The sequence below is a fragment of the Alexandromys fortis genome, unplaced genomic scaffold (genome assembly GCF_014885135.2).
Source record: "Alexandromys fortis isolate MF-2015 unplaced genomic scaffold, M_Fortis_MF-2015_v1.1 scaffold_36, whole genome shotgun sequence".
NCBI lineage: Eukaryota > Metazoa > Chordata > Mammalia > Rodentia > Cricetidae > Alexandromys > Alexandromys fortis.
In genome coordinates this window covers 5,085,725-5,099,578 of record NW_026067915.1, presented here as the reverse complement: position 1 = coordinate 5,099,578, position 13,854 = coordinate 5,085,725, and the positions used below count along the sequence as shown (strand labels likewise).

Below are 13,854 nucleotides of genomic sequence, written 5' to 3'. Positions count from 1 at the left end.
TTCTCTGCTCAGTCCTTGGTGTTTCTGTGGCTTGTCACTTCATATACTGTTAGATTAGGTTCTTGATATGACTGCAGGGCCTGTGTCCCCCTCAAACCAAAATGTTTTCACTTTGACCTTATCTCATCCTTCTCCCCCACTCTGACTTTGTTCCATTTACACTGACCTCTTGGATACCACGTATTAGTACCTCAGGGTCTTTCTGCTTGATGTTAGCCTCTGCCTCTAAGAAATCTTTTTGGAAAGCCTTTTAATTTGTTTTCTCATCTCCTTCTTCACTGCCGTCATCTGATGGGCTTTCCCTGTCTATGCTGTTAAAGCTTAGTCCCCTTTATACGTAGGCATGTGTTCCTTTGCATTCCCTTTCCTTTCCACTTTCCTGCTTCACTCTTTAGCACTTACTAGCACCCATTCAATTTTTCAGAGATATCTAAGATACATTTTTATTTATTCTTTCAGAATTTCATGCATGCATACAATATTTTTGGATCCTATTCATTACAGTTCCTCCTCCAACTCCTCCCAGATGTGCTTCCACATCCCCCTTACAACTTCCTATCCTCTTTACTTATTTTTTAATAACCAACAACTGTCCAGTTAGTGCTGCCCGTCTATGCATAGATGTAGGTTTATCTACTGGAGCATGGTCAGTCTTCTGGAGGCCACACTACTAGAGAAGCTGGTTTTCCCTCTCCTGGCAGCCATCAACTGTCAATAGCAGTTCAGTTAGGTAGGGCTCGTGCACCTCCCTAATCATGCTGTCTGGTGACTGGCTTGTCTTGTGCAGTAGCCACAGCCACGGTGAGTGTGTGAGTGTAGTGGTCCTGTCAGGTTCAGAGGTCACGGTTTTGTTCTGGTCCTCCCCAACCTCTGGCTCTCACCATCTTTCTCCTTCCTTTTCCTCAGTGCTCAGATCCCACAGCTCTCTGGACAGCCAGTCTAGACAAGATGGCAAATTCTTCAAGATGGAAAGTTGTAGGGGTACACCCAGTGATGACCTCTAGCCTTCACATATGCATGCATGTACACACACACACACACACTCACACACACACACACAAATAGTGTATTACCTGGTATTTTAAGGAATGATAAACTCAGCCAGGGATGGTGGCACATGCCTTTAGTCCTGCACATGGGAGGCAGAGGCAGGCGGATCTCTGTGAGAGCAACCCCAGCCTGGTCTACAGAGTGAGTTCCAGGACAGCCAGGGCTACACAGAGAAACTTTGTTTCAGAAAGCAAACAAAAAGAAAAAGTTAAATTCTAAATAAGAAAAAAATCTATTATAGACTAAAATTGTGTTTATATTTGTTAATAAAGGTTAAGTATGAGTGCCTGGCAGAGGAAATCAAAATAGGAGATTATTACTTAAGATTGCTGTTGGAAGAAGATGAGAATGAAGAAAGTGGATCGATAAAGAGATCGTGAGTCCTATCTTTAAATCTCTTTAGGTTTGCTGTCACTATTTGTTTCTTGGTTATTTCTACTGAACCTCTTTTTAAATCTAGGTATGAATTCTTCAATGAGCTCTATCATCGCTTCCTGCTCACCCCAAAAGTAAACATGAAGTGTTTATGTTTACAAGCCCTTGCAATTGTTTACGGCAGATGCCATGAAGAAATAGGGCCCTTCACAGATACAAGATACATCATTGGGATGTTAGAAAGGGTAAGGACCCCATAAGGGAAGACCACTGTGTTTGGTGTCAGAACTAATTTGATCCTATCATAGTGACTTTCTACATGAGTTTTTCTTTAGTTGCTATTATACTTGCTTAAGTTTAAGAAGAAGGCATAAGCATATAGCAGATGGATTAAAATTTGTCCATGCCAGTTTGTTCCATGCCCGTTTGTTTTTCCAGCTTTTTATTTTGAGCAGCTTTGGTGGCTAACTCACTGTCTTGCAGTATGGTGAGCTCATCATGTATATACAAGAAATAGTAACTTGTAGACTTGTGTGTATCCTTGGGTTTTCACTTTTGAAAAAAACCATAAATGCTTCTGACTTGTTAAATTTTAAAGTGTGAAGATAGTGAAGTTTCTTAGAAGACCCATGGTTTTAAACAGGAAATAAGTTAGCATGCATTTTATTTTATGCAGTTTGCATTGGCACTCGAGCATGGGGTGTTTGTTAATTTGCTTGCTAGGCAGTGGATTTGACTGTGATCTATTTGATGCAGAGTTTGTCCTTCACTCTTGAATTAGTCTTTATGTTCCTATATTTTTAATTATTTAAATATTAACAAGTTGAATGGAAGAGAACCATCTTACCAGTTTTCAGAATGCCCATCTATGCTTGTTCCAGTTGTCAACTCTGAGCCATTGCTTTTGGGAAAGTTTATGCATCAAGCAGCACAGCCAGGATGAACCCTGTTGCTTGCTATTAACTGAGCAACAGCATTGAGTCCTTTGATATTTTTTATTTGGAGGTGGAGCAGGGAGTGTTAGGATTTTTCCAAGTGGCCTAGGCTGCCTACAAACTCAGTGTTTAGCTCTGGCTGGCTTTGAACTTGCAATCCTTTTATCTCAGTTTCCCAAATGCTAGGATTAGAGCATGTACCACCATGCCTGCTTTGCGTAGAGTCCTAAGTGCTCTTCTAGAGAACTGGAGAACTTAGAACGCACTGTTTGTGTTTTAATAAGCAAGTATGTTTTTTCTTTTCACTTATGTTCATTTTAATGAAACACCAAACTTTTCCAAGTCAGAGGGTTTCACTTACTTTACCTTTCATGTCTTTTTAAAGCTAATATATTAGTTTGTATGACTCAATAATATCTTCCATTTTAGGAAATTAAATAAGTTCTTTAAAATTGCATACAATTTAGGAATTGCAGTAATTGGCAGGCAGACACCTGTCTCTTAATGTTTCAGAGATGACATTTTTTTATGAGTTGTCAGTTGATCTTGTGAAACTGTCTCATGAATATTTTATCCACTGTTGACTCAATTGTCGTTTATTTCATTAGTGCACTGATAAACTTGAACGGGATAGACTGATCCTCTTCCTGAACAAGCTGATCCTTAATAAGGTACAGTATTCTGTATAAATACACTGTTGTTTCCAAGTCATGTGTCCAAGCGCAGCTAACCTGTCAGTCAAGTCATCCAAAGACAGTTCTTTTCTTCTTTAGATGAAAAAACTGAGTGCTTTGGGTTTATAGTGGGGAAAGTTTTTGGTTTTTTTTTTTTTTTTTTTTTTTTTTTTTGCCAATTTTCCTGAGTAGCCTGCACTAGTGTTCTGGGTGCTAAATGAAACCCCTTCCTTTACATTATAGAAACATATGGAGGTGCTGAAGGGTGGCTTAGAGGTAGAGCACTTGCAGAGTGTGTGTATGGCACCACATTAATGGGAACTTGTTGTTGGATAGCCTGTTTATTGATCAGCAGGATAATTGTAGGATTAGAGTTTATCGTGCTGTTTTGTTTTTCTTGGGGGAGAGGGATGCTTAACTCAGACCATATTTAAGTGAAAATTTTAAATGATCTTTTTATATTATAATTTTGTGCTTTTAGCCCTAAAATACCAAGTAAGTGTAGTTGCAAGCCAGTCATTTCTAAAGAAATTCCATATGTGCTAGCAGCACTAGAGAGTGTGCTGGATTACAATACTGTTCAATTATACAAAAATGTTTTCTTATTTTAGAGAAACGTTAAAGATCTCATGGACTCAAATGGCATTAGAATTCTTGTGGACTTGCTTACCCTTGCACATCTTCACGTGAGCCGGGCAACAGTTCCCCTGCAAGTATGTTTGCTTTCTAGCTCCTGCAAGCTTTGTGTTCTTTGGATACTGTAACATGAACGGTCCAGGCCTGCTTGTTTGTGTTTTCTGTCCCCCCACCAGGTCCCCCAGATGTTTAGCCCCAAAGAAAATCACACATAGGTCAACATAAATTATAAGCTGATTGGCCCATTAGCTCTAGCCTCTCACTGGCTAACTCTCACATCTTGATTAACCCATTTTTCTGATCTATATTAGCCATGTGGCTCAGTACCTTTTTTTTTAGCTGGCAGCTCACATCCTGCTGCTTGGTGGTCTGGGCAGGAGTGGGAGGAATCAACTTCCTCCTTCCCAGAATTCTCCTGTTCTCATTATATCATTTCTACTTCCTGTCTGGTTTTCCCACCTATATTTCCTGCCTGGCCAATCAGCGTTTATTTATAACATGATTGACAGAATACAGACAATTCTCCCGCAGATACAATTTTAGAATCACAGGGGTCACTGAAATCTGCATTTGGGTTCATGTACATGGCTGGCAAAACATTTCTCTAATAATTACAATAGTGCCAATGCAGGGAGATTAATGCATGTCAAAAAGGAATCATTACCACCAGAATTAGTTTTATTTCCTGATGCCATATGGTCAAGGAACTGTATCTCTACTATGGCTTGTTTTTGATGCGGTGTGACTGTTCAGTTAATTTCATTGGATATGTAACTAGAACATTCAGCATTGGCAAGAACCAAGAATATGTTTTGCCCTAAGGCCACTGCAGTTGTTATTCAAATCATCATATAACAAGACAAAGCCACCAGGCCTTCCCTGGTGCTTGATTCAAAAGAGAGATCTGTATTTTAGCAAATTTGATGTTTTTTAAGTTTTTAGATACAATTTAAATTTTTTTTCTGGCTTGAGATGCTTTAATTATGACAAAAGGCCTTTTAAGTATTTTAAAATGGTTGTTTTCTGGTTTTAGATCTGAATAATAATACAGTGCTTATAAAGTACCATTGCGGTACACCAGGTACTGGTCTGGAGTACATTTGCACCCTAAACCCTTAGTGGCCTGAGTGGTGGTTTTCATCATTCCCCCATTTGCAGCATAGAGGAGCAGAGGGACTGGGTACATGCCCCTGTCACCTGTAAGCTCAAGCTCAGACCCAGAATTAGGAAGCCTGGTGATCTTAGCCATTCTGCTGTATTTACAGCTTGACTCGAACTGAAAGCTGATCACTACAGGGGTATTTAGAAACCATGATACACCAAAACTTAATAACATAAAACTCTGTCTTTCAAAAACATTGATTAAGAAAACTATAAGAACTGTCTGTGTTGATAAAAGAGGAGACATGAGGAAAGGGGAGACTATGCTAAACCCAGAGACCATGTGTTCATTCTCTCTGGGGCAGCCTAAATAGCCTGTGGGAGTGGTCCTGAACCTCCCCGAGGAAGGGACACTGCTTTCTCAGAGGTAGAGTCTGAACCAAGGAAACTTAGGGGAGAGGACTTGAATTGCATGCCAGGCGCTGGGGTGACACTTCCGACCAAACAGTAATAAAGACTGCTCTCACCCCATTGTTTAGAACATTGTATGGAAAATATCAATGACCGTGTATTATGTGAATTTATTTAAAACATTTTCACAATAAAGTTATTTAATATAAAAAAAAGAAAATTATTACAAATCTAATTTTTCTAATCTTCGTTAGCTTTGTCTGCGATTCTGGAATTTGGCAGCAGTCTGAGCCCAAAATAGTTCATGTTGCTCTGCCCCCATTAGGCATCTTATATTCATAGTCAAAGAAGGAAGTGGCATGTAGAAGACAGAGTAGGTAAGGTACAAGGAGTTGATTGCTGCCCACTTCTGCCCTACCTGAACATGTTTGAGCAGTTGGCTGCCTGTGGCTGGCTAAAGCTAAGCCTCAGCTGTCTGTTACAGAAGTAGATTAGGAAGTGGTTCGTTTGCTAGCTTACGGCTCAGAGAGAGGTTTCAGGCAGAACCTAAGTGTGTGCAGCAGCAGCAGCAGCTCCAGGCCAGACCTCACTCATTTTACATCATGAGGAAGGACAGAAAACCTTTAACCTGCTGAAACATATGCTGGCATTTCGACTCTGATCTAACTGCTTAGTGAAGTACAGTTTCCCTCCCCCAGAACCTTAATATGTTGAGCATTATGACTTCAGCTTAATAATATTTATTATATAATTACTTATGGTAATTTTTGCTACTGAAACTTTAGTGCCATAAGAATTTATTAATGGCCACAGGGAATACAGGTGTTCTTAAATTTAGACAGATGAGTGAATTTAGGAACAAACTTACATATATTAATAAAGAAATATCTTTCTTTGGCTGTTCCTTAGGCATTTAATCCTATTTCTGAAAGAATTTAAAAGAAAAAGTTTCAGACCAAAATTTGGTACTGAATAAATTGTTTATGGCACCTGCCCCTCAGATTTCTGTCTTGGAAATAACCGAAATCTCTTTTAACACAGAGCAATGTGATTGAAGCGTCTCCAGATATGAAGAGAGAGAGTGAGAAGGAATGGTATTTTGGCAATGCAGACAAAGAAAGGAGTGGTCCGTATGGATTTCACGAGGTGTGTGTTGTGTAGGAACTTCCCGTCATCTCTACTTTGTTGATGTTTCTTTGTGGAAAGAGTCGTCCTGCTTTTCCCATGTAGCCTGGACTGACAGCACAGGTGTGCAGCATCACGCCTGGCCGGTCTTTGCCTTCTTATGTTAGTATTTCCTTCTAGATACAGTTTTATGTATGTGTGTCTGTAAATGTCTGCCACATGTGTGCAAGAGCCCAAGCAGACCCGAATAGGGCATCAAATGCCCCAAAGCTGGAGGGACATGTGGCCATGAGCCATCTAACATGGATGCTGGGAACTGAATTCAGGTCCTCTGGCCGAGCAGGAAGTACTCTTATCTTCAGAGCCAGCCCAAGAAGTTTAGTATCATTAAACTCATTGCTGCGTTTAGCACCTAAATCATACAGCTCCGTTTCCTTCTAAAGTATTAGGTGACTTGTAGTTCCAGAGATGTACTTATGTGTACAAAACTATGGTTCAAATCTTTCAAGGCTGTTCTTACAGGAGTATCACTCAAACAGTAGCATTGATTTTTTTTTTCAATGAATTTTTATACAGTAACTATTACTATCTTAACTATATATTATACAGTGTTTCACATGGTATAAGCATTGAATAGTACATGCTCATTCTGGAAGCCAAGAGTATCCCCCTTCCCCACAGTATTTGGTGCTTTCCTCCTATCCCCCTCAGTCTCGTCAGAATGAGGGACCAAGCCTTCTCATACATAATTTGGTTTCTGGCCACTTTGCTTATCATTTGTGCACTTTACCATGTTCTGCGTACTTTTCTCTGGGCCTGATAGATGGTTATGCTTACCTTGTCAGTCAGATTTGGGTTCCTAAAATGCTGTTGGCACGATCTCACAGATTTGTGGTATATTTGCCATATTGGCACATCACTGTCTCATAGTGGATTGTTGTTTTTTATGTATTGTACTGATGTAGAAAACATTAGCAAACATTTGATTTGATTTGTGTTTGTAATATTGATTGCCTTCAATCAATTAAGATGCAAGAATTATGGGCCAAAGGAATGTTGAATGCAAAAACCAGATGTTGGGCTCAAGGCATGGACGGATGGCGACCTCTCCAGGCGATACCTCAGCTTAAGTGGTGCCTATTAGCCAGTGGGCAGGCTGTTCTGAATGAAACTGACCTTGCTACCTTAATACTGAACATGTTGATCACAATGTGTGGATATTTTCCAAGCAGGTACAATGTCATTAATGTTTTCATGACTAGCAGGGACTATCAGATATCCTGATTTCTCCATTGTGTGGATATGTCCTCTGTAATGTTATAGGATTACTCTGGCAGTTTAAAACAAGGGTGTCCTATATGTGGCTTGGAATAGTGCTTCCTTGACCTTTAAACTTTCTGAAACAGTTAAAAAGAAATAATTTGCAAGTTATATTGATGTGGTAACTGAAAACAACTTTTTCTGGGGGATTTCAAATAATTTTACATAAGTTGATATCAGTTGAACTCTAGCAGTGGTAACAACCATAATATTTATATGGATTAGGTAGGGATGTTTGGAAATAGATATCTATAGCTCATGTCCGTATTGAGTGCCAGCTCTTGATCTGCCTGGCTAGCCAGGCCTGCTGTTAAAGATGGGATAATTGACAGCTCACCCCACAGGACCATTACAAGCAAGGATTTGCTTCCTGTAACAATCACATATGTAACTTTTACCTGGAATATTTCAGTCTCCATAAAATATTTGCACACACATTATTTTGTTTTTGTGCTGTTCTAAAGATAGATAACTTGATAGAAAAGACATACATATCTTAACACTGTCTTTATCTCATAGTTCTCTTCAAAAATCAGGTTAGACTCAAAACCATACAATTAGCATTTAGAAATGGTAATGCATTAATTAAAGCTGTGTTTGAAAAGTACTGACCATTGTTAAACTAAGGTTCAAGTTTATTTGGCAGAGCTTGATATAAGGCCTTTGTGGGGGGATTGTCCACAGACAGTGTGTTAGACAACAGAAAGTTTAATCAATTAAATAATAAATAAGAGTCTTTGGCTCTTCTAGGGTACTGTTTTTCAAGGAAATCTTATGGAAGGAAATGAAGTCATATTAAACAGCCAGTAGATTTAAACCAAATACCTAATCATGTTCCCAGCTGTATGAGAGCTTAGTCTTCATTTACAAAAGAGGAAGGTAACTTGCTTCATGCCTAGTAGAATGTCATATGCTCTGAACATACAAATTCCAATCAGTATATTAAATGTTGACCTTAGAAAATATTTTCTAGGGATCAGGACAATGCCATCATTCGTCCTTTGCCCAGAGTGAAGCGACTGCTGTCAGACAGCACCTGCCTTCCCCATGTCATCCAGGTGGGTCACTTCTAGTTACCAAACTAGACACTGTTTTAAAGATTATCTTATCTTACTTTGTGTTGATTTCATTTTAACCCATTTCATTTTCATAAAGATGAACCCTAAGTTACATTTACTTCATATATCCTTTTTTAAAAAATTTAATTTTTTTTGTGTGTGTATGATGTTTTGTCTTAATGTATATTTGTGCATAATGTATATTCCATGTGCATGCCTAGTTCCCCTAGAAACCAGAAGAGGGTATCAAGACCTCTGGAATTGGAGTTTCAGCTGGTTGTGAACTGCCTTGTAGGTTTTAGAAACCAAATCCAGGTCCCCTACAAGAGCATTCAGTGCTCTTAACTGCTGAACCTATCTCTAACCATAGTTCTACATTCTAAATTGAGTTGTTAATCTGGGTATACTGGGGAAGGTATATCCAGGAACCTAAATGTGTGATACCCTCAGATTCTAGAATAATTCAAAAGGGATTTTATTTATTATCCATTCTTAAAAATACCATCACTTTGGGAATGGCAAGGGTGCACTCCTTTGTGCTACAGATTGATGTGGGTCTATAGGCATGCATGCACTAGCAGCTCACAGATAGGGGCACACTCATTTCTCTAACAGCAGACTCACTAGCATTCTCCTCGGATTTTGACTGTTTTCAGTTGAGGGTTTTTATGGATAATGACCACTTCAAAGCGTAGAGTTGGATAAGTAGGTTATTGTAACATGAAGGGCCAGGCCTGCTTGTTTTGTGTTTCTGTCCTGCCTGGTACCCCACAACTGTTTAGCCCCAAAGAAAATCACACATAGGTCAACATAAATTATAAGCTGATTGGCCCATTAGCTCTAGCTTCTCCCTGGCTAACTCTCACATCTTGATTAACCCATTTTTCTGATCTATGTTAGCCATGTGGCTCAGTACCTTTTTTCAGTGGGGCAGATCACATCCTGCTGCTTGGTGGTCTGGGCAGGAGTGGGAGGAATCAACTTCCTCCTTCCCAGAATTCTCCTGTTGTCATTACATCATTTCTACTTCCTATCTGGTTTTCCCACCTATATTTCCTGCCTGGCCAATCAGTGTTTATTTATAATATGATAGACAGAATACAGATAATTTTCCCGCACCAGGTTATACTAAAATTTCTCTTCTTTTTCTGCATTATGCTGTTCTTTTGGAATTTCTAATACCTACAATTGAGACTAGCAATAAACCCAAATAAGTAGATTCCAGAGATTTTAGGTAAACTTCTTTCTATCTATTTATTATTCTAACCTCCTGTCTTCATTTTTCCATTAACTATACATTAGACCTTATGATCTGTAGCGATGATTTTTGTCATTTTAATTCAGAGTGACAGTTTATGTTTTAACATGTGTTGCTATCTAAAACCCATGGAAATCACTGATAGTACAAAGACTGCTAAATTAGCTTAAGAATTTTTGGGTGGTATAGTGCACAGTGAACAGATGTTCTAGGTTTTCTCATACTGTGACAACTTGAAAATCTTTTATTGTTTGATTGATAATGTGAGGTAGAACTCAAATTCTGCTATTCTCCAATACCTCATCTCAAGCTATAGCTGCCCTTAACGTTGGAGAAGATCCTACATGACTGTTACTGCTTTTTTTCCTTCCTAAAACTTACCATAACATGCAGCAGTGTGAATGCCTTGTTGAACAGATAGGACATGAAGCAGAAGAAATTTGTGACACCAGCTTCAAAGACAATTCTTCTTTGTCACTCCTAAATCCAGATTATTGGCTTGTCACAAAAACTCTCTTCATCTTCTACCTAGTCTCTTGGCCTATCCCATAGAGACAATGCTTACAGCCTGCTCTGTGTGCTTTTGTTTTTACTAGTAGTAACTGACTCCAAATTTGGAATTTTTTGGAAGAAAGTATTTAAAGAAAATTGAAGTACCACCTTTATTATGTAAGCAATAAGTAAAACTTACTAAAGTGGGTTAGCACACATTTGTTCAGAGCAGGCTCTGCTCGGGTCTGTGTTAGCTTATGCAGTCAGTGAGTTGAGGTGTCCCCTCAGTGTTTTAGAGCCTTAGGTCTCTGAGTGCTTTGCCGTCATCCCAGCCTCAGAGTTGCACTTGTAGCCCTGCTTTTCAGTGCGTTCACTAGGGGCTGGTTTGTGTTCTACTCCTCAAGTATCCTTCAGGGTATTGTTCATATCAGCTTAACTGAAATTAATGCAGCACAGATGCACAAATATGTGTGTACATGTGTACACGCACACATGCTCTCATATATGATCAAATGCATGTAGACAACACACACATACAAATGCACTCTTATATGTGTGTGCATCAGAGACACTCTGAAACAAACAACTTTACCTATGACAGCGCAACAAAACCAGCTTTGTCCACATGGAGGCCTTTTCCCATCTCACTTCTATCAGTTCTCAACAGTGTTTTACCTTCTGCATTAAATGTAGAATGAATCCTTTTAAAGTTGGTTTTGCATCTGATACAACTTTATTGAATCCCGTGGATGTAAGAAATGATAACCTCGGCATAACTCACCCAACAAAATATTTTGTTTCCTTTTTCAGCTACTGCTGACCTTTGACCCTATCCTTGTTGAGAAGGTTGCTATCTTATTACACCACATTATGCAAGATAATCCTCAGTTACCTCGCCTCTATCTCAGTGGAGTGTTTTTCTTCATCATGATGTACACAGGTTCCAACGTGCTTCCTGTTGCTCGGTAAGAACATGAAAACACGCTGTCTTAAACTACCTGTTACATGTGGCACACTTGACAGGAACTTTTGCATCATTGATTTTTTTTTTCATTATAACAATTATCTAATTAGATGTCTAAAAATTTGGAAAGTAAAGGAGAATGTGGGGACTCAGAATTGTGCCAATTTACCAGAACTAGTATTTGAAATTTATTTTATTATATGTATACAGACATGTAATAGAAATGCATTTATCAACACACACAGTTTTATATTTTGCCGTCTTAATGAATGTCTCTATTACTATGTAGCCTTAATATAACTGTACTTCAAAATCATTATAGAACATTTCAGGTCTTTCCTTAATCAAATTAAGGAAATATGGATTGATGAGTTGACCTTTTAACTTCTTTTTTAACCTTTTAAAAATGCATTAATGATCCATTCTTTAAATACATAAAATCACCAAAGCCTAATCAGTATCTCTATCTGAAAGACACTTTATTTTTCTTTCTAGGTTTTTGAAATATACTCATACCAAGCAGGCTTTCAAATCCGAGGAGGTAAGCACATTAACTGCCTTCACACAGACACCCAGTGATCTGTCTCCACACTCTCAGGTAGTTTTCGGAGTATGTTAGGACTTGAAGGTCGGCATCACATAGTATTTCATTTACGTTCTTTGTAGTACCTACACATAAAAAGGCTAAGCAGATTTTGTAAATGAAAGTGTTGCCATTATGTCTACATTGAAATCGCAACTATGATTTATCCCTTGATAGATTTTAGTATGTTACCCTCTTCATGTAGGAGTCAAATTAATAGCTTTTGTAGAGCTGATATTGTAATCTGATAATTCTTAAGATTCATTAAGACTAGAACTTCCTTGTGTTCAAATCCCAATGCAGAAAAAATGGCAGGTTTCCTTTTTGAAGCTATACTGTCTTCACATGCTGTCATAGCATTCTTGCCCTTACATTCAGGAAATCTTGATGTTGACAAAAGATGGCATTTAGGAAATTCATCAACCTGAAATTTTATTACCTATCAATTATTTTACAGAGATACTTTGTTGTCAAAAAGTTTGCAGCAGGTGTTTCAAATTTGTTCCACTTTTGCTAGAACATTTAATTTTTTGTTTTGCCCAAAGCAGACCACTGCTTAAGACCCTGAAGAGTATTACACCACTCTGACATTAGAAACTAGGCAGTAATGAAGGCTTCACAGAGTAGCCACTGAAGCCCTCAGCATAACGAGCTTGACTGGCACATTACGTGAACATTTTACAGGGTTTGTAAGTAGAAAAGGTGAGGATAAAAAGCAGTATCTCTAGTGATGCTTTATACAATAGTAGTCTTTTGGAGCATCCTTTCTCCTTTACTTCTGTGCATCAGTATGTAGGTAATTTCTTTAACAAACAAAACAAAACTGGGCAAGGGGGGTTTGTGTGTGTGCTTTCCTGTGTACCTATAAGGAAGCCAGAGGTCAACTTGAGATGTCTGTCTAACCTCTCACTGAACTGAAGTCCAGTGTTTTACCTGGGCTGGCTGATCAGTGAGCTCTGGGATCTTCAGATCTGTCTTAGTGTCATCTCTCTCCCATCCATGCACTGAAGTTACAGCTCCTGTTGTCCTCTCAGCTTTGATATGGGTTCTGGGGATCTAATTAGACCTTCATGCTTGTGCAAGAAGCACTTTACAGTCTGAGATAGCTCCCCAGACCCTGGAAACTTCTGTTTTAGAAATTATTTGCCCTAAGTTTTTTGAATAATTGCAGCAAAATTCTATATGTAGGAAGTCCCAAATAATAGAACTCTAGGAAGCTGAATAGCAGATTTTTCACCCAGCAGTTTAACAAGTAAATTTATCACTGTTGTTGGCAAAAAGTCTGAAAATTCTGGTTTTGAATATGTTTCTTTTCCATCTGTAGTGCTGTCCTAGAGAAGCAAAACACATTAACTCACCTAGATGGGAGGAAGAGAAGCATTTGCATTCACTGGGATCAGATTTCAATCCGAAGAGAAATGAGTTTTAAAATATAGCTTCTTAAATTGTGAGCAGATTTGGACTTCTTGATCCAATTCGTTGTAATTGCTTTAAATGAAATCTTTCTTAAATTTTATGCCTCTCTAAGATCTTGATTTAAGGACTAGTGAGATGGCTTAGCAGGTAAGGTGCTTGCTACCAGATCTGGAGGTCTGAGTTGAGTCTCCAGGACTTACATAGTGGAAGGTGAGAGCCTACTTCTACAAGTTATTCTTTGACCTCCGTGAGCATACCCTGGCAAGGGGAGCACACATGCACGCACAGAGTAAATAATTAACTTTCAAAGGAGCTAGACTTACTGGGTTTTGAAAACGGCAGGTAAGGGTAGGAACTGTAGCGACTGGTAGAGTACAAGTAGGTAATGTCTTTATGGATCCTCTTTGTTGTCCATCGTTGTTATTCATGGCCATAGGCTCATCATCCTTAGTCCTG

General features: G+C 38.8%; 1 protein-coding gene across 2 annotated transcripts in view; it reads left to right on the top strand.

Annotated features, from left to right (window-relative positions):
• The window catches only part of Dnajc13 (DnaJ heat shock protein family (Hsp40) member C13), a 116,810-nt gene that overhangs the window by 61,306 nt on the left and 41,650 nt on the right, over window positions 1–13,854 (top strand). For both annotated transcript variants that reach the window (XR_007591197.1, XM_050139238.1), the window contains exons 23-31: window positions 1,323–1,426; window positions 1,511–1,670; window positions 2,969–3,031; window positions 3,646–3,747; window positions 6,224–6,328; window positions 7,337–7,539; window positions 8,601–8,685; window positions 11,246–11,400; window positions 11,895–11,940. Coding sequence is in view for 1 of the 2 variants with exons in the window: in XM_050139238.1 (XP_049995195.1) it covers window positions 1,323–1,426; window positions 1,511–1,670; window positions 2,969–3,031; window positions 3,646–3,747; window positions 6,224–6,328; window positions 7,337–7,539; window positions 8,601–8,685; window positions 11,246–11,400; window positions 11,895–11,940 (1,023 nt within the window). In the remaining variant the exon portion in view is untranslated. The remainder of the gene's footprint in view (window positions 1–1,322; window positions 1,427–1,510; window positions 1,671–2,968; window positions 3,032–3,645; window positions 3,748–6,223; window positions 6,329–7,336; window positions 7,540–8,600; window positions 8,686–11,245; window positions 11,401–11,894; window positions 11,941–13,854) is intronic.